This window comes from Trachemys scripta, chromosome 3 (genome assembly GCF_013100865.1).
Source record: "Trachemys scripta elegans isolate TJP31775 chromosome 3, CAS_Tse_1.0, whole genome shotgun sequence".
In the NCBI taxonomy this organism is placed as follows: domain Eukaryota; kingdom Metazoa; phylum Chordata; order Testudines; family Emydidae; genus Trachemys; species Trachemys scripta.
Genome location: NC_048300.1, coordinates 20,475,451 through 20,502,788, shown reverse-complemented (window position 1 = coordinate 20,502,788; position 27,338 = coordinate 20,475,451). Strand labels below are relative to the sequence as shown.

General features: G+C 44.3%; 1 protein-coding gene across 1 annotated transcript in view; it reads right to left on the bottom strand.

The window, feature by feature from the left end:
• The window catches only part of USP34 (ubiquitin specific peptidase 34), a 272,737-nt gene that overhangs the window by 45,495 nt on the left and 199,904 nt on the right, over nucleotides 1-27,338 (bottom strand). The window contains exons 46-55 of the mRNA XM_034764180.1: nucleotides 20,130-20,302; nucleotides 18,972-19,125; nucleotides 11,976-12,054; nucleotides 10,493-10,546; nucleotides 10,291-10,386; nucleotides 7,593-7,657; nucleotides 7,419-7,494; nucleotides 7,275-7,322; nucleotides 2,416-2,481; nucleotides 388-468 (exon numbers count right to left, since the gene is read on the bottom strand). Of these exons, the coding sequence (XP_034620071.1) occupies nucleotides 388-468; nucleotides 2,416-2,481; nucleotides 7,275-7,322; nucleotides 7,419-7,494; nucleotides 7,593-7,657; nucleotides 10,291-10,386; nucleotides 10,493-10,546; nucleotides 11,976-12,054; nucleotides 18,972-19,125; nucleotides 20,130-20,302 (892 nt within the window). The remainder of the gene's footprint in view (nucleotides 1-387; nucleotides 469-2,415; nucleotides 2,482-7,274; nucleotides 7,323-7,418; nucleotides 7,495-7,592; nucleotides 7,658-10,290; nucleotides 10,387-10,492; nucleotides 10,547-11,975; nucleotides 12,055-18,971; nucleotides 19,126-20,129; nucleotides 20,303-27,338) is intronic.

Genomic DNA, 27,338 nt, shown 5'->3' with positions numbered 1-27,338 from the left:
CACCTTGGTCCCCCCTACTATCCATCTGTGGCACATAACAGTCTAGTCTCCTTTGGGCTGTTATATTTTGGTCTAATTTCAGGTGGGGAGTTATAGTATGGGTGCTGGGTGATGTTAGTGGCCTGTGATATACAGGAAATCAGACTAGATGATCTTGTAGTCCCTTCTGGCCTTAAATTCCAAGACTCTGTGTAGGATTTTGCTATGAATAATATAATGTTTGCATAGCCAGATAAACTTCACAAATCAAATACAGGTGGGGCAGGAAATGAGAGTTATGTGCAGTAATGTGAATTGCCAATATTATTGTACAATTAGTAAAAATAAACCGTTTCTGCTTACGGATCAAATAGGTGTTTTTTTGTATAAAGTCATATTTTTTCTTACCTGCCTCACAATTTGATTGGGACACTTGATTAGAATCTGCATTGGCCACCAATCATCATCAGCCATCCGATCCAAAAACCACTGCATAAAATACATATTATATGCTCTTTATTGTACATTTCAAATTAACAGTTATATTAATTTTTCTTACAGTCATCCTTTAATATGCTATTAAAATTCAGAGGATTATTAATTATTATTATTAAAACAGAAAACATAAGTCCAAGAGAAATCTGAAAATCCTTTGTCCCTGGGGAAGAGGGAAAATAGTAACTATACGTACGAGTTTGCATGTAATATGTTTAATACCCTTCATCCCAGGATCTCCAAGGCCTGGATTCAGAGAAGCTATCCCTGTTTCAGAAGGGTGCTTAAGGATGTGGGTAACCTTAAATATGCAATTAAATCCCATCAAAGTCAGAGAGACTTAAGTACGTATTTAAGATTAAGTACACACTAAAGTGCTTTGCAGAAGAGAGATGCTTAGGTGATTCCTGCATCAGGGCCGTAAATGCTTTTCAAAGGTGAGTAAGCATTATCATCTCTATTTTACATTTGGAGAAAATTAGTCTCCGTGAGATTAAATGATCTGCCAAAGTCAGGAGGTGAAAGGCAGTTGGGAGTAGAACTGAGGCCTCCTGACTCATAGAACTACGCTCAATTCACTAGACAATGTTGCCACTTTAGAATGAACAATTCAGGTTCTTATTTTTTTTCTTGGTTTAATAGTATTTTAGCATGTTCTATTTCTAGGGTCCTTCACTTAACTTGTTTTTGGTGTTTTATTCTCAAACCACAGTGATGAATTTGTGTCACCAGATTATTGAATGTTAAATATCAATTTAACAATCTGAAGATTGTATTTGAAAACAAACACTGTAATTAATGCATATACACCCCTACCTCGATATAGCTCGACCTGATATAACATGGTAAAGCAGTGCTCCGGGGGGGCGGAGCTGTACACTCCGGTGGATCAAAGCAAGTTCAATGTAACACGGTTTCACCTATAACACGGTAAGATTTTTTGGCTCTCGAAGACAGCGTTATATCTATATATGTATATTAGATAACATCTATTGCAGGATGTTAATTATGGCTGAAACCATAACATTATGCAGTAACAGGAAGTTTGGCACAGTAGGCATTGCAAGGGAATGGGCCTGTCATTAAGACTTGCAATCTCAATGTCATTTTGGACACTCCTCTTCTCCTTGAATATTCAGATTAAGACCAAATTCTGTCAATTTTTCCTCTTCGGTATCTCAAAATTCTGTCCTTTCCATCCATATGGCAACATTCTTTGGACATGCCTTCATCTTCAGACTGCAACCTCTTTCTCCTGGCTTCCCCCCATGCTCCCATTTGTCTCTTCAAAAATATTAATGCTAAAATCATCTTCCTCCCACAAAACTCCTACCATGTCACTCCATTCTTCTCATCCTTTCACAGGCTTTCCTTTGCCCTCCACATCAAGTTCAAGTCCCTCATCTTCACCAGCAAGGCTCCGTTTGAGTTTGCTCTTGCCTATCTCTCTACTCTTACCTCTTCTTACTCTCTTCACTCCACCCCAGCCTCCTATGTCACTGCTCCTTTTGTTTCCTTTCCCTTGTTTTCATGCCTTCTTCCATGCTGTGCCTTACGCATGAAAGTCCCTTGCAATGCCTACTGTGCCAAGTGACCAACCTCACGCCACTTAAACCCCTCTGCCAAAACCTATCAATATTAAACAGTCAGCCCAAGAGGGTGTATACAGCTATGTCTACTACTACAGTCATGAAAGCGTTTTGCCTTATGGCCTGCCTCCAGGCTCATCAGAAGGGGCAGCAATGTCATCCCCTTAGTCCCTGCAGCATTTTCCATACAAAGTTTAGGCTTTGCACAAGGGAGGAATTTCACCTCTTAGTACACGTATGTCCAAATACTCCAAAATACCTAGTGATGCTAACCCCTAAAAATGCAAAATTCTTTATATAAAGTTGTTTTTTTACTTTTTTACCTTGTTCAACACCTCATTATTTATCTCACCTCACAAGCTGCCTGACTGTTATTAAACTGTTTTGTTAACAGTTCAATCCACTGAAGCATTGTGGGCTAAAGAGAAATAGGAAAAAAGATTTTAAGATCAAATTCCAACTTAATCTTAAGTTTCTACACAACCAGTTAATATATTTAGGCTTAAGAACATATGCAATTACAATCCATTAAAATGTTTAATGAAACCGAAATAAATTTCTTAACAAAAAAGTAATACATATTTTGGAGATTGAACTAAATACTACACACTGTGTAGTCACTATCCAGGCAACTGCATTTTTCACATTTAAACTGATTTGATATTAATTACATTCTAAAAAAATCTTTCCCAAGTATTGCTGATCCTCCTCCTGCACTCTTAGAAGAAATCATAATCCATGTTTATGTTAAAATCCATTGACTCCAAATACCAACAGTTGTAACTCAACTATATTAGGGAGACCACACTGCAAACAACACTATTTTAATTGCCAAAATATATTAATTCTCAACATGATCCCAAAACTAAAGGCATATCAAGGGTTTTCAGTAAATTATGTGGAAATAATATTTTGTATCATTTTAAGAATCAGAATCTGATTTTAGTTTAAAAGTGAGATTAGGTGTTTGGTGGTAAAAAAAAAATTAGCTAATTTTTAAGTAACAAACAGGTCCACATTAGTTCTCCATGATGTACATGCTACATTCTTGTACTGAAGTGTATGAAGAGTTTAAAGAAGGTGAAACTGCTTATAAGTAAAGAGTTTTAATTTATTGAATATATTTTTTTTACTTCCTAATTTTGAACTAGATTGTATCTAGAGCTAACACAGCCATGCAGGAATGTAGGGGGAAGTACAGACACCCGCTTGGTTGCATAAGAGATGCCTCAATTGTGGCTCTGGGTGCAAGGAGAAGAGCAGGGGTTATACACTTAAAGGTACCCCTCACCCCCGACCATACCTTATAAGTAAGCTGGGGGATGGACAAGGAGTGGGGGGTGCCCTAGCTCTGTTTTCCTCCCTCACATAGACCACATGAGTGAAGTAGTTTACTTCTTCTTCAGGACAAGAGAGAAGCAGGGCAAGAAATGACTCTCAGAGCCTGAGGAAAGGCAGCTAAGCACAGTCTAATACTAAAGGGTGAGCCTAAAGACTCAATCTTGCCATTAAAGTTCATCATTCAGTGAAAAAAGGAAGAGGTGAAAATTATTTTATATTCTATTATTTATATTTAATAATATCTGAGGAGCTAGCAGAAGGCTTTGTCACAGCTCTGCTTCATGTAACTACATTAGCAATCCTATTTCATTACTAGATTTATGTGGGAATATACATACATATATATATACACACACACACACAAAATATATATATAAAAATTAACACCTATTACCAATAAATACTAATAAAGAAAATGAGATGGGGGCCAAATCCTGTTTGCTTTACTGACAGAAGTAATCCCACTTAACTCCTAATGTTAAGCACATGCTTAAGTGCTTTACTGGATCAGGGCCAGAATGCTAGGCACCTTGCAGGATCAAGCCCATAACACATTTCAGCATTAGCTCACAACAGCTTCAGTTATGAAAAACATTTCATTAGAGATGATGAGCTAAACAAGACATTGAGTTTTTTCTTTGCTCTTTTCAAAAAATGCCACAGCCACCAGAGATAGGCAACCCCTTATCTAACGAAAGGTGGTATCTGTAACCTCTCACACTCCATTACAATGCTAGCATTTGAAAAATGAGTCCAAATATTGTTGTGGATCACTTAAATCCACAGACCTAGGTCCTGCTGCTACTATTTGTGTTGGTCTGCTGAAACAAAACAGCTTTAAACATGGAGGGACCAGGCTTTTGAGAATTCCCCTGGCATGGGAGATTTTTCCAGTGATGTATGGTTGTCATAGGAGTTCCTACACTACTCTTAGCTTTCCCTGGCATAACTGGGATAGCCAGGTGAAAAAAACTGTGGCGAGGATGCCTCTGCATCTGACTGATAGCCAGGTGCTGGAAGAACTCCTGGAGCTGTGGGTAGCTTGGGCATAAGTAGGGCCTTTTGTTTTGTTTTATATTTAATTTCCCCCAGGGATTTATCGGTGTTTATTACTACAACAACAAAAACAGGTGGAAATTGGTGGAAAAAACTATGAATAATTTTTATGGGTAAATATTGAGGTTTATTTTGGTGGATGGAAGGACGGGGAAAGGATTCAATAGATTAATGCTTTGATGAATGGCATTCAATGTGGTTTGCTGCAGAACTAAAACAGAACTCAAAACACAATGCCCCTCTGGGTCTAAGAAAACAATATATCTCTAATCCCCAAACAAAACTTTTCATTTGAATAAACAGTTTACAGTTGTAGACGAAGAACTATTAGCCTATAAATATTTACATTTAATAATTGGACCACACTATTTGCAGTGCATACACTCAACTTCATCCTTTTCTCCTCTGTTTTATTTTTAAACTTTCGAATACTTCCATATGTTCTGAAACATATTCTGATACAGATTTTCGTTTTCTTCCCATTTTAGTGTGTCCGATCTTTAAACTGTTATCTGCTAACAGCTTGAAATGTGTACGTGGTGGGCGTGAGATTTGTCAATATGTTGAGATGCGCATGCACTTCAGGGCTTGCGTGTGTGCCTATTTGTTTATTGTGTGCATCTTTTAGACCAGAGGTTCTCAACCTGGGGGACTGTGAACAGGTTTCAGAGGATCCTCCAAAATAAATCAGAAAGCAAGGCTGGCATTAGACTCACTGGGGCCCAGGGCAGAAAGTCGAAGCCTGAGCCCCACCATGCAGGGCTGAAGCCAAAGCCTGAGCAACTTAGCTTTATGAGGCTCCCTGAGGTTTGGGGCTCCCTGAGGTTTGGGGCCCCAGGCAACTGCCCTGCTTGCAACCCCTTAATGCTGGCTCTCGGCTTTTAATCTACTGGATATGCAGAAAAACAATTGCTGTGGCACAGGTGGGCCACAGAGTTTTATAGCATGGGGGTGGGGGAGAGCTCAGAAAGAAAAAGGTTGGGAACTCCTTTTCTAGACTACTACATAGCTTTACTTTAACAGGCAGCTTTGCATATATAAACAAACTAATGTATTATTGTAACATATATACCTCATGCAATGTATAGTATTTTATATATCTGAATGATACGAAAGTAGGGTGAAAATCGGAAAAAATGAATAATACTTTTTATAAAACCTGGGTGTTTTTTTCAGTAAAAATCAGTTTAAATAGAAAACAAAGGGCTTTAGGCATAAGTTACAGCAGTACTAAAGCTGCACTAATTTATGCGAGGTTGTGGCCAGATCTTCAATCCACTGCAACCGTTCTGCATCAAACACAGTCCAGGTGGACCAGAGTACCTGGCACACAATCTTCTTGAACATAAGTGTTATATAAAAAGGTCTGAAATTTTCTTTTAAAGTTTTTTTTCCCTTGCTTGTTTTTATATTAGAAATACAGGTCTTGACTAACCTGGATGACTGAAGAATTGACATCACAGATACAAAGAAGGTAAATCAATGGAGAGTTAAAATGATTTCTATTCAGACTGATTGAGACTCTTTGTTTTGTGTTTATGTTCATATCTATTTAACTAAAACACTTACGAGCACAACTCTCTTTATTAAGGATTCAACACCCTGCCCCTTTGATTAGAGACTAAAAAAGATTCTAATTCACATCTCTGAATAATACAATAATTCTTCCACCAAAAAGGGAATACAAGATTTGTCAGTCCTGACATTTCTAAGGGAAAAAACCAATCCAACCCAGGCCAACACTTCCCATCCCCACCACACACAATTTTTCAAGCCTTAAATTTATAGCAGAAAGAAGCAAACGGGCACAAACCCATTTTTATGCTTTTCATTTGAGGGCACTATGAAATCTGAAACTGTAAACATTCTTTGTAGTGAACTACTGTATACCGTATATACTTGTTCATAAGCCAATTTTTTTTTTTTTTTTAGTAAAAAAGGGAAGCGCCAAAGAAGGGGGTCGGCTTATGAACGGGTATAGAGAGGGAGAAGTGGGACACAGCCCCTCTCCCCAACAGAGGGAGCAAGGAGAGGCAGCACTGCAAGCAGAGCCAGAAGGGAAGAGGCGGGTCCAGAGTCTCTCCGCTTCTGGCCACGCTGCTCTCCCCCCAGCCTCTGAAGCAGCTGCAGCTCCAGGGCTGGCAGGCTGCAGCCGTGTCACTCGGCCCCGCCCCCCCAGAGCAGGCTTTGGTCATGCCTCCCGGCCCGCCAGAGCACGCCGGCCCAGCCCGTTGGAACATGCTGTGGCTGCGCCGCCCGGTCTGCAGCTCCAGCCAGGCCAGAGACATCCTCCCCTGGCCTGCCCCAGATAAGGTGGGAAGGGATGGGGTGGGGAGAGTGTGGGGGTCCCGGGCTATAGGGGTGAAGTCATGTGGGGGGAGGTCACAGGGGTTACTCCCCTGACCCCCAGCTTCTCTACCCTTCCCCCCCCCTCAAATTTCCCCACCAGTTGCTGTCAGGTTAAGCATCTGGTGCGCCGGGACAATTTGTTTACTTTTTACCTTTGTGCCTGTGGACGCTCGAGGTAAACAAACCATCTCGGCCCACCAGCGGCTTATCCTGATGGCCCGGGAGCCAAAGTTTGCTGACCTCTGAATTATAGGGTTGGCTTATGAACAGGTCATAAACATTTTTAATTTTTACTTATCCATCTGGGGGGGGGGTCGGCTTATAAACGAACCGGCTTATGATTGAGTATATATGGTAAGTTATGACTCAAAACCATATCCTTTTACATAAAAGCACAGGGGGGCAGGCAAATTTCACTGAATTTATACAATTACTTAATATGTATTTACAAGCAAACCAACATACCTTTTCTTTTGAATGGATAAATGTCTCCAGAACAAAGGAAGTGCTTAACTGCAAGAAAATGTTATACAGTTAATCAGTGTCCAGAATTATCATTTAAACATATTCCGTTTAGAAGAAATGCTTTATGATGTTAAGATACTTTACCTTTGCTGTCATTAGGGAGACTGCTTTTGGATCTGGTAATGTGCTTGGAATGCTACTACACAACTGCCACATAAACCTAAAGTCAGTAATATATTTTGTTAGTTAAAATAAATTTTAAACATCTGGATTAAGTAAAAACATCTCAAAATAATACGTATTTAAACCAAAACTTACCCAAAATATGTATGTTCAAAAATGTTCTTGTCTTGAAGAAACTGCATGTTATCATGCCATATCCACTGAAGAAAAAATACTAACATCAGATACAAGAAAGCAGTTTACTTCATTAAAATTTGTGTGATTTTAAAAATAAAATTATAACACTTGTTGACTAAAAAAACCCAATCTTGTCTCTCAATTTTAGTTTAAAATATAGGTTCTATTTTTTTCATTTCTACTATGGCAGACTGTTTTGCCTGCTGTAATTAAAAACAGTTCACACACACACACACACACACACACACACACACACACCTTTCCACATACTTGCTTACCTGTCCAAGATTTTTTAAAATGAGTACCTAATACTAGGTTTCTAAGTCCATATTTAGGTGTCTAAATTAGTGGCACGATTTTCACAAATGCTAAGCACCCAGCATCTTCCACTGAAGTCAATTAAACTCATGTAACCCCACTAAAGCTAATAAATAAACATTAGAAGTAATGTCAATGGGGTTGCATGGGTACAATTAAGGAGCATGGGCTTGATCCAAAGCCCATTGAAATTAATGGAAAGACTTATGGTGACTTCGATGAACTTTTGATAAAACTCTGAAGACAGAATTTGGGCCACTGTTCTCTTCCAAAACAATATTTTGAGCCAGATCTCCTTGATTGAAATTTTGTTTTTGACCAAATTGGTTTGCACAATTTTTTCCCCAATATGAATGATTTTAAACTTTAACTCTTTGCTGAAGTCTACTATGGATTATTTTTTTAATTGGGCAGGGCTGAAAGCATAATCTGATTGTCTGGCTAAGGACTAGACCAGTTATGCCCAACTTTTTCAGCCTGAGTGCCAAACATATAAGTGGCCACAAATCAGTACTTTAGGACAGATTCCCTGCCCTTTTTTGCTCCACTCAGGGCCACTCAGGTGGCAGAAAAGGAGTGTAAAAAAAACAAACAAACAAAAAAAACCCCAACCACATGCAAATCCCCTATTAGGGATACCACTGGCACAGGCAGAGATGCATCTCTAACAGGCACAGGGTTGACATGTTCAGCTCCTATGCCTCTTTCCCTGCAATATTTGCAAAGTACGTGCATGGAGCGGGTGGTAAGAGACGGGGAGAATGTGAGGCAAGTGCATGATGTGTTCCAACTATCTCCTGCTGGCACATAGTCCCTCAATAGCCAAGTCGCTTGGTAGCCAGCTGACAAGTTAGAGCAGCCCTCAGGCCTTTTATGTGCCAAAAAATAAGTGAGATGCAATGCGTGACTGGTTCTCAGCTTCTCTTGTCTTCCGCCTCACTTGGGCTACCCTGGGTAGCCATGTGGAGGAGTGGAGCCATCCTCTGCTAGGCACTTCCCTAGGTCAAGCAGAGCCAGTTGAGTTCCTATCCTGCTCACAAGTCTGCAGGAAAGAACTACTTTCTCATTTCCCCTCTGAAACACAACAGGCAACTAGTGAATGAGCTCTTGAGCAGCTGCAGTTACTCAGAATACTCTCTGTCACATCAGAGCTATAGTAGAGGCATTGCCTCATCTTCTCCCCATAGCAACAGGGCTGATTCAAACACTTCAGTTTAATAATCACAGGCCATAGTCTCAAGGTACAATTTGTAATCAATACAAATCTTCTTAATGCATTTTGCAATCAAAGACCACAATTTAGAGCCTTGAAGGCCACAGGTGGTTCCCAGGCACAGGTTGGACAGCTCTGGTCTAGTCTATATGACCCAGAGAAAAACTACTCAACTCAGAATTCCTGCTATAATTTTCCATTTTGTCATTGCTTAAATGAATGCAAAATTGACAGGATATAGAAGGCCCTCAGATACTATAGCCTGTTTTACACAAACCGTTCTGTTTAAGATCTCTGAAGCATATTAGCTCAAGTGAAAGATTTTCTCATCTCATAGAAATCATTTATTATAAATGTTTAACTATTTTTCTTGCAGCCCACTTGTAAGTACAATAGAACAGAAATGGAGTTTGGGGTTTGTTTGAAATAAACCAAACTCTTTCCTGTTTGGAGTACATCTCCAGCCCAAGTCATGACTATTTCAAATAGTATGTTGTGATACAACTGCACTTCTGGTGTGCTAGTGACAGTTGATTTTTGGCCTGAGGCCTTACTACAGAACAAGACATTCAGCTAAATTATGTCACAACAACTGCACAACCTAGTCTGTGTTATGCCTTATACGTATAATGGACCATCTTCTTTATTGTGCTTTCTCTGATGATTATGCTGCCAGCTCTCAATTACATATTCTTTTCACTTTAGAAATACCAGTGAATTTCAGTACTTTATATAATTTAATATCCATTTTAAACTTTTTATACTGTTGCCAGCATTGCTATTTTTTATTTAAATAAAATGGAACTTACAAAAAATACAACCTTCCTTTTTTTTTTTTTTTTTTTAAGGTTATGATACCAAGTTTTAGTTAATTTTTACTGCTGGGTTACAAACTCTGGAAAGTAGTAAAGTAGTGGAATATAATGGAAACATTGACATAATGTTAATTTTAGCAATGTAAAGAGTGATGTTATATTACAAAATGTTCTATGAAAGATGGCAAGCCTTTCAATTATCTTAATATTAAAATCAAATTTCATTTTCTATATTTACTCAGATCCCACTGATTTGGATAAGATTTCTTACTATATTTTTACATTGGTGTTAAAACAAACCAACTAGTACCTCCAGCAACTCTGATGAAACATCAAACTTGTAGTCTTTGCCATTTTCCTCCTCTGGTTCCATCCGTTTATAAAACAGCATGTACGCACTATGTGTCTTTAAGGAAAAGAAAAATCTGTATAATTTTTGCTCTTCAGAGAGATTACTTAGGTCATAAATTTAAAAATATATTTATTTAGCAAATGAAAAGGGAAAAGGGTACCTTTTCAAAGGAGAAATCCATAAATTTATCAGTGACAGAATCATATGTCTTGGTCTGTCAAAAAGAGAACATGGGTTACTGAAAATATTCATCACAAACTTGTTATTATGGCCTCGTTGCGGATGGTTCTGGTCTCAGTATGCAAGGAAGTAACTCCACTTTATGCCCTCCATGCAGGGTCTGCCATCAATTATATTCCTTGCTCATCATTAAATAATTTTAAGTTTTCTGTAGTAGCTTACTTTCATTTTCCAGGGTTGCATATGCAGTACTTTGACTCTGACTCCTCTCATATTTCTCCAGACCATATCCTCTGTTTTTGGAGTCTGCAGATGTTTTGCAGATCTTCTGCACGGAATCAATTTTGTGTTGTACTTTGGCATAGCAACTTTACCAGGTGGATTTCTTTAGCTTGTTCATAGAATTGTTGTAATAAGCTGTTATTAAGCATGCAAATCAGGAAAGCACACGGTCGTAGGTTTTTACACATTTTGAATGTTTGCAATTGGTTTAACAGTGCTTCGTACTAAAGATGTGTAAAAATATTCACACTGCTGACAAAAGGCAAATCCATACGGCAGATTCAAAAGCCAAGGCAAGAAGCTGGTACAGTCTTGTAAAATAATTTGCTTTTAATATTTATTTTAAATACATGAAACTCCTTTCTCTGACCAAAAGAAAAACTATAACAGGCATAGGTCTGAATACAAAATATTATAAACATCTGTTTAGTGCTTGATTTGCCAGCTCTTTCCGGACAGTAGTCTGAAGAACTACATTCTCTGGCAGCTACTGGTGGTTCCTGAAGCATTAATATTAATATGTTTTATATTTATTAAGTGCTTCTCAGTCAAGGATCTCAAATGCTTAAAAAAAAGTTATCACTATTTTATAGATCAGGAAACTAATGTAATGTGAATAACAATATACACGAATTATAAAGGATATCAATCACTATGCAACTGTTTATTTGGGCAAAACGCACCTGTATTTATAAAGTTAATTTATAGCTATTTCTTTTTTTTTAAACACATACAAAAACTTTTTATAGCTATTTATTTTTTTTAAAACACATACAAAAAACTAATTTGGCTCTGCATTCCACACACAAAAATTCCCAATTCACCAAAAGAACTTTCCCCTTATACTCCAGGCAACCCACTCTCTCTCAGGGAAAGTTTGGGCAACCAAATAAGACTTTGCATCATGGCCTGAAAATAAACAGACTCAGGCTGCGCAGTCTCCTTGTCCCTACCACAACAAGTGTCTCAATTAAACTCCCTTAGCAGCTTCATATACATGTTGAACTGGAGGGGTATCAGGGCAGGGCAGGGCAGAGCACTATAGAACCCATGTGACAGAGTCCTCAGGGCAGGGCTATTGTCCAGTACTACCTTCTGAGATTACAATACAAAAATAAATACAAACAAATAAAAGGGGGGAAAAGAGGGGATAGAGACTAGAGGTAAAGGCTACAACTTACAGTCATTTCTCCACCAAAACATTCAGAAGCAAGCTGAGCAGAATCAAATGGTTTTACTTCAGCATCATTGAAAAGATACCTATAAAAAATTAAACTTTTGAATCAGTTGTCTGTTACCTCTCTTACAGTAGATGAAGAATACCAAGCTTCTACATCAAAAGAATGACATTTATACATGAAAGATAAAACTATGAGGAAGTAAAGGCAAAATTACATTCACATTGCCAGCTAATTTGTTATTTGTGAATCAGTAGCCAGGAAAATGACATGAGCACCTTCCCTCAAGAGAAAAAAGACTTATTATTCAGAGATGACTTTCCAGTAGAATGAAAAGAAAATCATAGATTCTACCCCACAAAAAAAAAAAAAAAAAAAAGTCTGTGGAGAGAAAAGGTTGATTGCTCAAAACCTTTGTACCCATTCTTAAGGGCAGAGAAGGAAGGCTTGGGCTTACTCTCAAAATACCACAACCAGACTTAGGCCTGATCTACACTGAGGTTATGTCGAATTTAGCAGCGTTAAATCAAATTAACCCGGCACCCGTCCACACAACAAAGCTATTTAGTTCGACATAGAGGTCTCTTAAATTCGATTTCTGTACTCCTCCCCAACGAGGGGAGTAGTGCTAAATTCGACATGGCCATGTCGAATTAGGGTAGGTGTGGATGGAAATCGACGCTAATAGCTCCGAGAGCTATCCCACAGTGCACCAGTCTGTTGACGCTCTGGACAGCAGTCCGAACTCAGATGCTCTGACCAGCCACACAGGAAAAGCCCTGGGAAAATTTGAATTCCTTTTCCTGTCTGGGCAGTTTGAATCTCATTTCCTGTTTGGACATCGTGGCGAGCTCAGCAGCACTGGCAACGATGCAGAGTTCTCCAGCAGAGGTGACCATGCAATCTCAGAATAGAAAGAGGGCCCCAGCATGGACTGATCGGGAAGTCTTGGATCTGATCGCTGTGTGGGGCGATGAGTCCATGCTTTCGGAGCTGCGATCGAAAAGACGGAATGCAAAGATCTACGAGAAGATCTCAAAAGCCATGACAGAGAGAGGATACAGCCGGGATGCAATGCAGTGCCGCGTGAAAATCAAGGAGCTGAGACAAGCGTACCAGAAGACCAAAGAGTCAAACGGATGCTCCAGATCCCAGCCCCAGACATGCCGTTTCTACGAGGCACTGCATTCCATTTGAGGTGCGGCCGCCACCACTACCCCACCACTGACCGTGGACTCTGAGGATGGGATATGGTCGATGGCTGCTTCCTCGGAGATGTTAGCGGACGGGGAAGATGAGGAAGGTGAGGAGGAGGACGAGGCAGTCGACAGCGCTTACAACGCTGATTTCCCAGACAGCCAGGATCTCTTCATCACCCTCACAGAGATCCCCTACCAACCGTCACCAGGCGTTAACCCAGACCCTGAATCAGGGGAAGGATCAGTCGGTAAGTGTTTTAAACATGTAACCATTTATTTTGAACAGAACAGGAATATTAACAATGGGTTTTTCATGATTTGTTTGCCCTAGGCGCTTAACATTTTAGTCCTTGGCAGTGCAACTACTGTAAAAGAATCTAACAATGTCCGGTTTATCATGATTAGTTTGCCCTACGCGCTCTACTTTTTAGTACTTGCCAGTGCAGCTACTGGAAAAGAAGGTCTATATGTCCGGGGATAGAACTGAAATCCTCATGGGACATCTCCACGAAGATCTCCTGGAGGTAATTGGAAAGCCTTTGCATGAGGTTCCTGGGGAGAGCGGCCTTATTGTGTCCTCCATGGTAGGAAACATTTCCTTGACAGGCTATCATCAAGTACTTTGGGATCACTGCCTTGCAGAGCATGGCGGCATACGGCCCTGGTTTTTGCTGGCTTTCACGCAGCATGCATTCTTTCTCGGTCTCAGAAATTCTCAGCAGAGTGATGTCGCTCATGGTGACCTGCTTAGAATTAGGGGAATGTTACTATTGGGACTGCTTGCCTGTTCCTTTACAGAACTGTCACCGGCAGTTTACCGCCACGCGGTAGAGGCGGGAGAAGGGCAGCATACAGGGATCTTTCCCAGGGACAGCCGCGAGGGGTTGGGACAGGGGCAGAGTTCATGCTTGCCGGATTGCCGGCAGCAGGAACTGCCCAACGATAGGAGCATTGCTTTGAACGTGAAAGGAGGACACTGCTCTAATTTAAGTTTTAAGCAGCCAAAAGTCTACGGCTTACCATGTCAGCCTGCTACCCAAATTCCGCTGTCCTGTCCCGCTTGTCTGCTCTCCACAGCAAGACCCCAGGCACTGAATGTGAAGGCCAAAAATTCAACCTTGTCCTGAGTGCGCATGTGATAGGTGCTGTGCATGGTCTTGTTCACAGAGAAAGACTATGTTCATTGTTCACAAAAAATTATCTTTGTGAGGAATTCACCCCCTTTTTCCCATCCCACAGCTGCGACTGTCTCCCGACCTACCCTGGCATCCCCCTCGCAGAGGCTGGAGCAGATTAGGCAGAGAAAGAAAAGGACACGGGACGACATGTTCTCAGAACTTATGGGCTGCTCCCGAGCCGATGTGGCCCAGAAGGGAGAACATGTCGAGGGAGAACATGTCGCAATACCAGCGAGCACACAGCGAACGGGAGGAGAGGTGGCGGCAGGAAGACCAGCAGGCGACTCCAACGCTGCTTGGACTAATGAGGGAGCCAACGGACACACTCTGGCACCTTGTGAGTGTTCTGCAGGACCGGAGGCAGGAGGACAGAGCCCCACTGCAGTCTATCTCTAACCGCCCTCCCCCGCCACAAACTCCCATACCCCACTCACCCAAAGTCCCAAGGAGGAGGGGCGGCAGGGGCCGTGAAAACTGTCACTCCACCCCTGCAGACTGCTCAAGTACCATAAGGCTCTCATTCCCAAAAATTTGATACGTCCTTTCCTTCCCGCCTCACCCAAGCCCCCATCCCAGTTTCATCCCCTAACTGTGTAGTTGCTAATAAAATATACGTTTCTGTTAATTACTGTTTCCATCATGTTTTTTTAGGGGAGAGAATGTTTGAAGGGTGGAAGAGGGTTGGTAATTGGAGAGGACAGTCACCCTTACCAGGGTACAGACACGGGGGCAGGTTCAGCAGAAGGTCATACACACTTTGCAGTCACTAGGCACCCTGGTCAGTCTGGGAGGTGGTTTTCATATTCTGTGTGGGGGTTGCCATGTGACTTTGTGGCGGGGGAAGGCGGATAGAGTTCTTATGCTGCGGTCCTTATCCTGGATGACAGAGCCACGCAGCAGGGGATCTGTGTCTGCCCCCACACACAGAGTCCCAAAAAGGAGGGGTGGCAGGCTCCGTTGAAACAACCAGTCCACCACTGTGGACCTCTCTAGGAGCAGGAGCCTGTCATTCCTCGAGTTTAGAAGCGTTCTTTCCATCACTACGCCCGCTCCCCACCACAGTCTGCGTCCCAGTTTCAACACTTTACCGCGAAATCCGTAATAAAGAAAACGGTGTTCATTAACAAAGTTCCATTTATTTTATTTTTTAACGTGTGTTGGAAGGGGAGGGACGGGGTGAACGGGGTATGTAGCTGGATAGGATAGTCAACAGTAAGTGGGTAAAGAAACGAGGGCAGGTTCAGCTTCTGTTTAAACAAACTTAATAGTCACAGGTTACCCTGCTCACTGAGGAACCTAGCTTTCAAAGCCTCCCGGATGCACAGCACGTCCTGCTGGGCTCTTCTAATCGCACGGCTGTCTGGCTGGGCATAATCAGCAGCCAGGCTATTGGCCTCAACCTCCCACCCCGCCATAAACGTCTCCCCCTTGCTCTCACAGAGATTGTGGAGCACACAGCAAGCTGCAATAACAATGGGGATATTGGTTTTGCTGAGATCAGAGCGAGTCAGTAAGCTTCTCCATCTCCCCTTCAAACGTCCAAAAGCACACTCCACCACCATTCTGCACTTGCTCAGACGGTAGTTGAAGAGTTCTTTTTCAGTGTCCAGGGCGCCTGTATAGGGCTTCATGAGCCAGGGCATTGGCAGGTAGGCTGGGTCCCCAGGGATCACTATAGGCATCTCCACATCCCCAACAGTTATTTTCTGGTCTGGGAAGTAAATACCTTCCTGCAGCCATCTAAACAGACCAGAGTTCCTGAAAACACGAGCGTCATGAACCTTGCCCGGCCATCCTACGTTGATGTTGGTAAAACGTCCCCTATGGTCCACCAGTGCTTGCAGCACCATTGAAAAGTAGCCCTTTCGGTTAATGTACTGGCTGGCCTGGTGGTCCGGTCCCAGGATAGGAATGTGAGTTCCATCGATAGCCCCACCGCAGTTTGGGAATCCCATCGCGGCGAAGCCATCTATGATGACCTGGACGTTTCCAAGGGTCACTACCTTTGACAGCAGTAGCTCAACAATTGCGTTGGCTACTTGCATCACAGCAACCCCCGCGGTAGATTTGCCGACGCCAAAGTGATTCGCGACTGACCGGTAGCTCTCTGGCATTGCAAGCTTCCAGAGGGCTATGGCCACTCGCTTCTGGACAGTCAGGGCTGCTCGCATCCGGGTGTTCTTGCGCTTCAGGGCAGGGGACAGCAACTCACAAAGTTCCAGGAAAGTTCCCTTCCGCATACGAAAGTTTCGCAGCCACTGTGATTCATCCAAGACCTGCAGCACTATGCGGTCCCACCAGTCTGTGCTTGTTTCCCGGGCCCAGCATGGCCGTTCCACAGCATCAACATGACCCATTGCCACCATGATGTTCACGGCGTGGGGTCCCGTGCTTTGTGAGAGGTCTGTGCCACTCTCAGACTTCATGTCCTCACCGCGCTGCTGTACCCTCCTCGCCCGATTTCTCAGCGTCTGCCTCTGGAAAAGGTGGATGATAAGGTGCGAGGTGTTGACAACGGCCATAACTGCAGCGATGGTCGCAGCAGGCTCCATGCTCGCAGTGCTGTGGCGTCCGCACTTTCACTCACCAGAAAAGTGCGCAAACTGATTGCCCGCCGGCGCTTTCAGGGAGGGAGGGTGGGAGTGATGGTTGGATGACGACAGTTACCCAAAACCACCCTCGACACATTTTTTTCCCCAGCAGGCATTGGGGGCTTGACCCAGAATTCCGATGAGCAGCGACTGCGGGAACTGTGGGATAGCTGCCCACAGTGCACTGCTTCCAATGTCAACGCTTGCCCCGTTAGTGTGGACTCACAAAGTCGAATTACTGTCCTTAGTGTGGATACACACGTTCGACTTTGTAATATCGATTCCACATATTCGATTTAAGTACAATCGAACTACTCTCGTAGTGTAGACATACCCTTAGACAGCTGAAGGAACATCTGACTGTAAAGGACTGACTTTTTTTCCAATGAAGAGGACCTAGTTCTCTTTTCTGAAAATCTAAATTTGTTGCCTGACAAGTTAGAGGGGGGTTGAATCCACTGTTTCTCACAAAAAATGATATTCCTTGTTAAGGGAAATACTATGTAACAGAGGTGGAACGAGATACCCTGCCTTCATGGACAAATCTCATAATGCTCAGCAAACAAATATAGAGGCGCTGAGGATCTTAGTGGACAGCTTGAGGGAGTCCAGCACAATATCATTTAGACTACTGAAAGCCAAAGGAACCCTGGATGGATAGATGGATCTAGATCTTCAATGTTTTAGGAAAGGAACAAAATTTATTTTTCTAAGTCAGAGGACATTTTTTCTTCCTCTGAACCATGATCAACAAGAGAAGTCACAAAAACTTGAGAAGAAAAGGGCAATGCCAGAGTCTTAAAATCCAACACCACTAAGCAAGGAGATTGATACAAGGTTTTTCCAAAAGTAGCCCCATTAAAGAACATTACAATATGAATGTGATGTTCAGCAAAAATGGACATGACTGTTACAAGAGGAGGTCTCTGTCAAAGACCTCTGCTAGAGGAACTGCCTCCCTCCCTTTCCCTTTTCTAGTGGGGATAGAAAAAATAAAGGCTACAAAATTTTCAGACATACCACTGTTAATTACATCTGGTAAATGTTGAACACTGAGAAAATTCAACAGCTTGGAAAACACTAGCAAATTTGTAAATTCCAGATGAGACAAAACAATATTTTGCATGTATCAAAGTACAGTAAGAACAAATTTTGATAACTGATGTGTAATAATGGAGAATTTCCCAGATGTAGAGTTGAATAGATTTACAGAAAAGCAAAATGAAAAGTTAAGCACCTCCATGAAAATTGATAGTTAAAAACTGACAAAACAAAAAGGACAAAGTTGAAGGACAAAGAATAATTATAATCATAATGGAAACAAGTTGGTTTTTTTTTTCTGAATCTGCTTTACAAAAGGAAATGTAAACATTATCTTCCAAAGATTGGCATCTCTGACATACAGAACCTAGTCACCTTACCAAAGTTGTTAACGTGCATTCAACTGCTAATAATACATTTTACTGCAATATTAATTAGCATAAAAAAGCACACAGTGTAAAGAGTAATAATTTTGTTCTGCTTCATGTATGTCTTGCATACATCAAAGTTATTACACAAGCATGTACACTGATTCTCTACAATCTTATGACCTGCATCTGGAACATCTTGTGCTGAACACATGCAACCAGGATCAATAGCATATGGTGGTCCGCACTACTGGCACGGCAAAGTTAATAAACTTTACAAAACTGATGTAACACAAGCAAGAAATGTAGGAAAATCTGACCTATCTTTAAACTTCTAGAGTTTAATAGAGAACATACAGTGTATTCTAAATAGCTACTTTCTAATCAATTCACCCAATGCTCACCCTCTTTTAAAGGCCCCACCAAAACCAGGAGAAAATGTTTGTTGATTGGAAGAAGATAAATTGATAAATAAAAATATTTGCAATTATTTAACAGGACAGTTCAAGCAAGGGAGTTAAAGTACCCTATTTGAAATAGATGACATTGTCACCTTGAGAATTTACCAATACATCACAATACAAATACATCACAAACAAGAATTATTAAACACTTAACTCACCATTTGTTGTTTTTGTAAGCATGGGGATTGACTATATCTCTGATAAAACTGTAGTAGTGACCACCATCTGCTGTTCCTGTATGAACTGTCACGCCTATCAAATCGTACTCGTAACTTTCAGTTTCTTTTAAATATTCACCGTCGTCCTTAAAACCTTAAATAATTTAATACAATATTTAGCAAGTTATTCCTTGAACCTTCACAACACTAGAATTAATACAGATAACTTACAGTAAATACTTCTTGCCAAATACATTAACAAACAGCATATTTCTTCTAGGCACTGCACATAGGTAGCAGCCAGAAAGCCAACACTCAACAGGTGGAGCATGGGTCACTATTCTTGTGAGGTTGCTTCTGACCCAGAATACAGGCATACATAGTAATGCTTTTGCAGTTTATGTATGCTCCTTACTGGTGGACCATTTAATAAAGTTCAAGAATTTGGCCACCATATTATCCTGCAAATATAAAACAAATCAACAACAATCTATACATAACAAGCCAGGAATTTATAATTCATTATAAAAATAGTTTTATCAATAATTTATATTGGTTATTGTGCTGTATTTACAAAGAAAATGATTTAGCAGTCACTGGATATTAAATACAATAAATTACAATTTCTTTGTAAACAAATAAAAATATAGGCTTCATAAGCCAGTAGAAAAAAGAAGAACAGGAGTACTTGTGGCACCTTAGAGACTAACAAATTTATTAGAGCATAAGCTTTCGTGAAGTGGGCTGTAGTCCACGAAAGCTTATGCTCTAATAAATTTGTTAGTCTCTAAGGTGCCACAAGTACTCCTGTTCTTCTTTTTGCGGATACAGACTAACACGGCTGTTACTCTGAAATAAGCCTTTAGCTGCTTTTTTAACCTCACATGAAGGAGAAGACAGAAAGATGTGGGATTAATTACATGAAAGACATGTTTAGAATTATTAACTATTTGGATTTGTGTGTATTGCTAAGAAATATTACTATTCCACGACTTTTTAGAGCTTAATTTCCATGAATTTCACCATATGCCCTGGGCCACTCGGCTATGCAGTTTAACTGACAATATATTATACTACTAGAAAATTTTTTTCAAAAGGTTGAATTTTCAGCACTGTTTGGCCGTTGGAAAACTATAGGGACAAAGCAAAATCAATTACCTTCTTTTCTGTCATTCTTTCCCATGAGAAAATCTTCTGTGTAAGGTGTCATATCCAAACGTAAAGGGAATGAGAAGTGTGTGTTGACTTTCTCCTTCATCATGGTGACCATATTAAATGTGTATCTCATAGTGTTGAAACTTAAGATGCGAGGCAATTTCTTAAAACATGCCCTAACGACAAAAGAAATTAATATTTAAGAAAACTGAATTGCTTAGATAATACTGCCACGAAATCTCTCACAACAAAAATCTCTCGTCATTCATTTCCAGCTCATGTTAGAAATAGTCACCTAAAATGTAAAAATCAGCTACCACAATCCCTTACACAGTATCAATTAGTCACATTTTATAAAAAATCTTGTCATCAGATGACATGCAACAGGGATTACATTATGGTACTGGATAGAATACTGATTTAAAGCAGCCATTATTACAGTAAGCACATAACAGTACTCCCTACGGTAAAGATTACATCAGGGACTTCTTATAAAGAATAATGATTCTGTTTTGTGTGCTGTTTCACATTCCGTTTACAATCTGAAAAAAATAATCTTTTCTGATGAATATTTTCCATGCTTGGTCTCAGTCCAAGGATTTTTTTCATTTTTTAAATAAATCATATCAGTATTTTTGAATTATGAAAAGATGATGGAGGGAACACTTTTCCAATAGTGTAAATCTGTATTTTTCTCATTCCAGTCACACACGGCTGAAATCTATCATCTGAATTTTTCAGTCTGGATAGTCATTAACAAAGACTAGGCCCTTTTTTACTTGCAAAAATAAAAAATAGTTGACTTATTAGGTTCTAAGCCTCGTTTTTTGCATACCCTGGCACCAACATCTGCTAACTACACTGCTAAACTGCCATCACCACTCATATCTATGTACAAAACTCTTTCTTGTAGACATATTTCAATGCAGAACATATTCTGTGCTAAAATCTTTGGGCTCCAGAACATATTTATAAGATTTACAGTAGGGAACACCAAGGAGTCCTTGTGACTAACAAATTTATTTGGTCATAAGCTTTCGTGGGCTAAAACCCACTTCATCAGAGTGCCACAAGGACTCCTCATTGTTTTTGCTGATACAGACTAACACAGCTGACGGTAGGGAACCCTTCTCCTGTGCCACTTATAATCACTTCAAAAAACAACTGTGAGGCTTCCAATGTCAGGTGAAGATTTTAAAAATAAAATAAGAGGATACAGATAACACACATACTTTCTTTATGTATTTTAAAGAGTTCCAAAAGCTACTGAACAATTTTAAAAGCAGAAATCAAGATTAAAGAACCCTATCACTTTGTGTAAAGAGTAATAAAAATATGGAATAAACTTCCAAAGTTGACTGATCAAAAACATCTACAGTAAATGAGTTCAAAAAAGACGGTTACTCACCGTTGTAACTGTTGTTCTTCGAGATGTGTTGCTCATATCCATTCCATTAGGTGTGCGCGCGCCGCGTGCACGATCGTCGGAAGATTTTTACCCTAGCAACACCGGCGGGTCGGCTGTGGAGCCCCCTAGAGTGGCGCCTTCATGGCGCTGAATATATACCCCAGCCGACCCGGCGCCCCCTCAGTTCCTTCTTGCCGGCTACTCCGACAGCGGGGACGGGGGGCGGGTTTGGAATGGATATGAGCAACACATCTCGAAGAACAACAGTTACAACGGTGAGTAACCGTCTTTTCTTCTTCGAGTGCTTGCTCATATCCATTCCATTAGGTGACTCCCAAGCCCAACTTAGGTGGTGGGGTCGGAGTGAGACAATGCTGTGTGCAAAACCGCTGATCCGAAGGCAGCATCGTCCCTGGACTGCTGCACTAGTGCATAGTGAGCTGTAAACGTGTGGACTGATGACCAAACCGCCGCTCTACAAATGTCCTGTATCGGAACATGTGCCAGGAAAGCAGTCGAGGAGGCTTGGGCCCTCGTGGAGTGAGCGGTGAGGTGTGGTGCTGAGACACCTGCCAGGTCATAGCAAGTCCGGATGCAAGACGTAATCCAAGAGGATAGGCGTTGTGAGGAGACCGGTGAGCCTTTCATTCGGTCAGCCACTGCAACGAAGAGTTGCGTCGTCTTTCTAAAGTGCTTTGTGCGGTCAATATAGAAGGCCAGGGCCCTTCGTACGTCCAGGGAATGCAAACGTTGGTCCTGGCGAGTGGCATGTGGTTTGGGATAAAAGACCGGGAGAAATATGTCCTGGTTGATATGAAAAGGAGAAACCACCTTAGGGAGAAAGGCAGGATGTGGACGAAGCTGCACTTTATCCTTATGGAAAACTGTATAAGGGGGCTCGGATGTAAGCGCCCTGAGTTCAGAAACGCGCCTTGCTGAGGTGATGGCTACGAGGAAGGCTGTCTTCCAGGATAGGTACAAAAGTGAACAGGTGGCTAGTGGTTCGAATGGAGGACCTGTGAGCTTGGAGAGAACCAGGTTGAGGTCCCACGTCGGGACGGGCTGACGATGTTGAGGGTACGTCCGGTCTAAGCCCTTGAGGAATCTAACGACCATCGGGTTAGAGAATACCGAGGACGCGAGTTCCCCTGGGTGAAAGGCCGATATAGCGGCCAGGTGAACTCTAATTGAGGAAATCGCCAACCCCTGTTGTTTTAGGGAGAGGAGATAGTCCAAAATGAGGGGAATGGGTGCCTGCAACGGGGATGTGGCTCGTTGTTCGCACCAACAGGAGAACCGCTTCCATTTGGCCAGGTACGTGGTCCGTGTTGAGGGCTTCCTACTGCTCAGTAGAATCTGTTGCACAGAGTGCGAGCATTGCTGCTCTGCCTGGGTGAACCATGGAGCAGCCACGCCGTGAGGTGGAGTGATTGGAGGTCGGGGTGACGCAACCGGCCGTGGTCCTGAGAGATGAGATCCGGATCCAACGGAAGCGGGATCGGTGTCTGAACCGAGAGCTCCAACAGTGTGGTGTACCAATGTTGTCTCGGCCACGCAGGAGCGATCAGAATTACCCGTGCCTGGTCTCTGCGCAGTTTGAGCAGTACCTTGTGGACCAGAGGAAACGGAGGGAAGGCATAAAACAGGTGGTCTTTCCAGGGAAGCAGAAAGGCGTCCGAGAGGGAGCCCGGAGCTCGACCTTGTAGGGAGCAGAACACGTGGCACTTCCTGTTGTCTCGAGATGCAAACAGGTCTATCTGGGGAAACCCCCACCTCTGGAAGATGGAATGTATGATGTCCGGACGGATAGACCACTCGTGCGTTTGGAAGGACCTGCTGAGCCGGTCCGCTAGAGTGTTCTGGACTCCAGGGAGGAACGATGCCGTGAGATGGATTGAGTGGGCGATGCAGAAGTCCCACAGGCGAATGGCCTCTTGGCATAGAATTGACGAACGTGCTCCTCCTTGTTTGTTGATGTAGAACATGGCCGTGGTGTTGTCGATGAGAACTAACACACAGCGGCCACGTAGGAGACTGAGGAATGCCTGGCACGCCAGGCGTACCGCCATCAGTTCCCGAACATTGATGTGTAGGGCTAACTGGGATGCAGTCCACAGGCCCTGGGTATGGTGTTTGTTGAGATGGGCGCCCCACCCCAGAGATGACGCGTCTGTGACCAGGTGCAGGGAGGGTTGTGGGGCGTGAAATGGCATCCCCTCGCAGACCACATTGTGATCTAGCCACCAGGTGAGGGAGGCCAGGATCGAGTTCGGGACCGTGACCACCATGTTCAGGCTGTCCCGATGTGGACGGTATATTGATGACACCCAAGTTTGAAGCGGGCGAAGTCGAAGTCTGGCATGCCTGGTTACGTACGTGCAGGAAGCCATGTGACCCAGCAGGGTGAGGCACGACCTCACCGTGGTAGTTGGGAAGGCCTTGAGCCCTTGAATGAGGTTCGTGATGGTGCCAAAGCGATTGTCTGGCAGGATGGCTTGTGCACGACTGGAGTCTAGAACTGCGCCGATGAATTCTATTCTCTGGGTAGGTTCTAGAGTGGATTTGTCCTTGTTGAGTAGGATGCCCAACTCGCTGAATGTGTGCACTATTTTGTGGACGTAAGCTTGAACTTGCTCCTTGGTGCGACCGCGCACCAGCCAGTCGTCTAGGTACGGGAACACCTGTATCCCTTGCCGACGAAGGTACGCTGCCACGACCGCCATACATTTCGTGAACACCCTTGGGGCCGAGGATAGGCCGAAGGGAAGTACTGTAAATTGGTAGTGCACCGTGTTTACCACGAATCGCAGGAAACGTCTGTGAGGTGGGTAAATTGAGATATGAAAGTATGCGTCTTTCATGTCGAGGGCGGCGAACCAGTCTCCAGGATCGAGGGAAGGGATGATGGCCCCCAAAGAGACCATGCGGAACTTCAACTTTACTACGAATTTGTTGAGTCCGCGCAAGTCCAAGATGGGCCGCAGACCTCCTTTGGACTTGGGGATCAGGAAGTAACGGGAATAAAATCCCCTGCCCCTTAACTCTATCGGAACCTCCTCTATAGCCCCCATGGCCAGGAGCGTAGAAACCTCCTGCATAAGAAGTTGCTCGTGAGAAGGGTCCCTGAAGAGGGACGGGGAAGGGGGGTGGGAGGGGGGGATAGAAGAAAACTGGATAGCGTATCCCCTCTCCACCGTGCGGAGGACCCAACGGTCCGAAGTTATAAGGGACCAAGCACGGTGGAAGTGGGAGAGGCGATCCCGAAAGGAGGGAGCTGGATCCTGGGGGATGACTGGGGCGCCGTCCTCGACCGCACCTTCAAAAGTTCTGTCTCGGACCTGAAGGTGGTCTTGGTGGCCCTTGGTTTTGACCAGGTTGAGGGCCAGCCCATCTTCTCCTACCACCTCGCCCTCGCCTTCTGGCAGGGTCCTGTCTCTGATGAGGTGGAGGGGGGTAAAACCGTTGAGGCTGGGGCCTAAATGGTCTGCGCTGGGGACCCGCAACATGCATCCCCAAGGAGCGCATGATTGTCCTGGAGTCTTTGAGGCTCTGTAATCGAGAGTCCGTCTTCTCCGAGAACAGCCCCTGTCCTTCAAAGGGCAAATCCTGTAGGGTCTGCTGTAATTCAGGGGGCAAACCCGAAACTTGGAGCCAGGAGGTCCTACGCATAGCGATACCTGTGGCCAGGGTCCTTGCGGCCGAGTCCGCTATGTCCAGGGAGGCCTGTAAGGAGGTCCGAGCCACCTTCTTACCCTCCTCAACCATGGCTCCAAACTCTTCCCTGGACTCTTGGGGAATCAACTCCTTAAACTTCCCCATAGAGTTCCAGGAGTTGAAATTGTAGCGGCTCAGTAGCGCTTGTTGATTCGCCGCTCTAAGTTGTAGCCCTCCGGCTGAGTAAACCTTACGGCCGAACAGATCAAGCCGCTTAGCCTCTTTTGATTTTGGCGCTGCAGCCTGCTGGCCGTGGCGCTCTCGTGCATTCACTGATTCCACCACCAGTGAGCACGGTTGGGGGTGTGTGTACAAATACCCATAGTCTTTAGATGGGACAAAGTATTTCCTTTCCACCCCTCTCGCAGTGGGTGGAATGGAGGCAGGAGTCTGCCATATCGTATCCGCGTTCGTTTGGATCGTGCGGATCAAGGGTAACGCCACCCTCGAAGGGGCATCCGATCCAAGGATGTTCACGATCGGGTCGTGCACCTCCACTATCTCCTCCGTCTGCAGGTCCATGTTACGGGCCATTCTGCGCAGGAGATCCTGGTGAGCCCGAAGATCTATCGGAGGGGGACCCGTGCATGAAGTGCCCGCCACTGCCTCATCCGGAGAGGAGGAGGAGGACGCCTCTGGTGGTAGTGGATCCAAGGGGGGGGTCCCGGTCCCCCTGGTCTTGGGTCGGAGCATCACCGGCACTTGGGTCCACGGTGTCGGGTGGTGTGGACACAGAAGCCTCTACGCCTCCAGGCGGAGGCCGAGAGATGGTGGATTCTGGGGCCCTTCTGACCGAGTGACCCGAGCGAGAGGTCGATGGTAACGGAGCCCCTTGCTCCTGGTGGTACGCCCACGGGGTCCAAAACGACCAGTGAGATGGTCCATGAGGGTGGTCCTCTGCCCTCTCCTGCCAATGGCCCAAGTCTCGTTCCTCGGCCTGCCCCTGAGGGGGGTATGCCGATCTCGACAGGTCCTCTGAGGATCGAGACGCTGATCTTGACGGCCATGGCGGTGCCGTGAAAGATGGAATGATCCCCGTGGTCTGCGGTGCCGCACGGTGCCGGTCCGGAGATGATCTATCTCTGTGCGGTGCCGGCGATCGGTGCCGGGACCGCGACCGGTGCCGATGACCTCGTCGGTGCCGGGAATCGGATCTGGACCTCGACGAGGACCTAGAGTATGCCCGGTGCCGGGATCGGCTCCTCGGCGTCGAGCGTCGAGCGTGGCGGTGCCGAGAACTACGTCTCGACGTTGACCGGTGCCGACGATCATATCGGTGCCGAGACGTAGAGCGGTGCCGCGAAGAAGATCTTGACCGCGAGTACGACCGGTGCCGAGACGTTCGGTGCCGGGACTGCGAGCGGCGTGGGGACCTGCTTCGGGACCTGGATCGGCGCCGAGGTTCCAGCCCTTGTGATGGAGGGCGCATCAAGGCAGGTTTCCCTCTTGACTGTACCGGGCGAGTCAACGGTGCAGTCGGTGCCGGTGGTTGAGGCGGTGCCGGCTCCGTGAGAGCTATCAAGTCTCTCGCCGCCGCGAAGGTCTCTGGAGTCGACGGGAGACACTGTATCACCGCCGGTCTCGGTGGAGACGCTATTTGCACCGGACTCGACGGCCTCGGCGCCGGAGTCGACGGTGCTGGAGGAGCCTGTTTCCGATGCTCCATCGGCGGACGCGGCTCTACCCCCGGCACTGGGGGAGCCGGTGTCTTCGGCGCGGACGTCCCCGTCTTATGGGCTTTTTTATGCCCTGGGGATAATGACCGGCGCCGCGGCACTTGCTGTGTTTGCGGTGCCGACGAGGTCCGGTGCCGGGGAGGCTTATCTGACGCCACTCGTGTGGTCGTCATAGCCGGTGCCGCCGGGGCACTGCGCACCGAAGTGCTAGGCACCGAAGTCTGGCCCGTGGAAGGAGTGTCCGGGCTAAGTGCCGCCTCCATTAGGAGTTGCCTGAGCCGAAAGTCCCGCTCCTTCTTGGTTCTTGGTTTGAAGGCCTTACAGATCTTGCATTTGTCTGTTTGGTGGGACTCTCCCAGGCACTTCAAACAGGAGTCATGAGGGTCGCTCGTTGGCATAGGCTTAGCGCAGGAG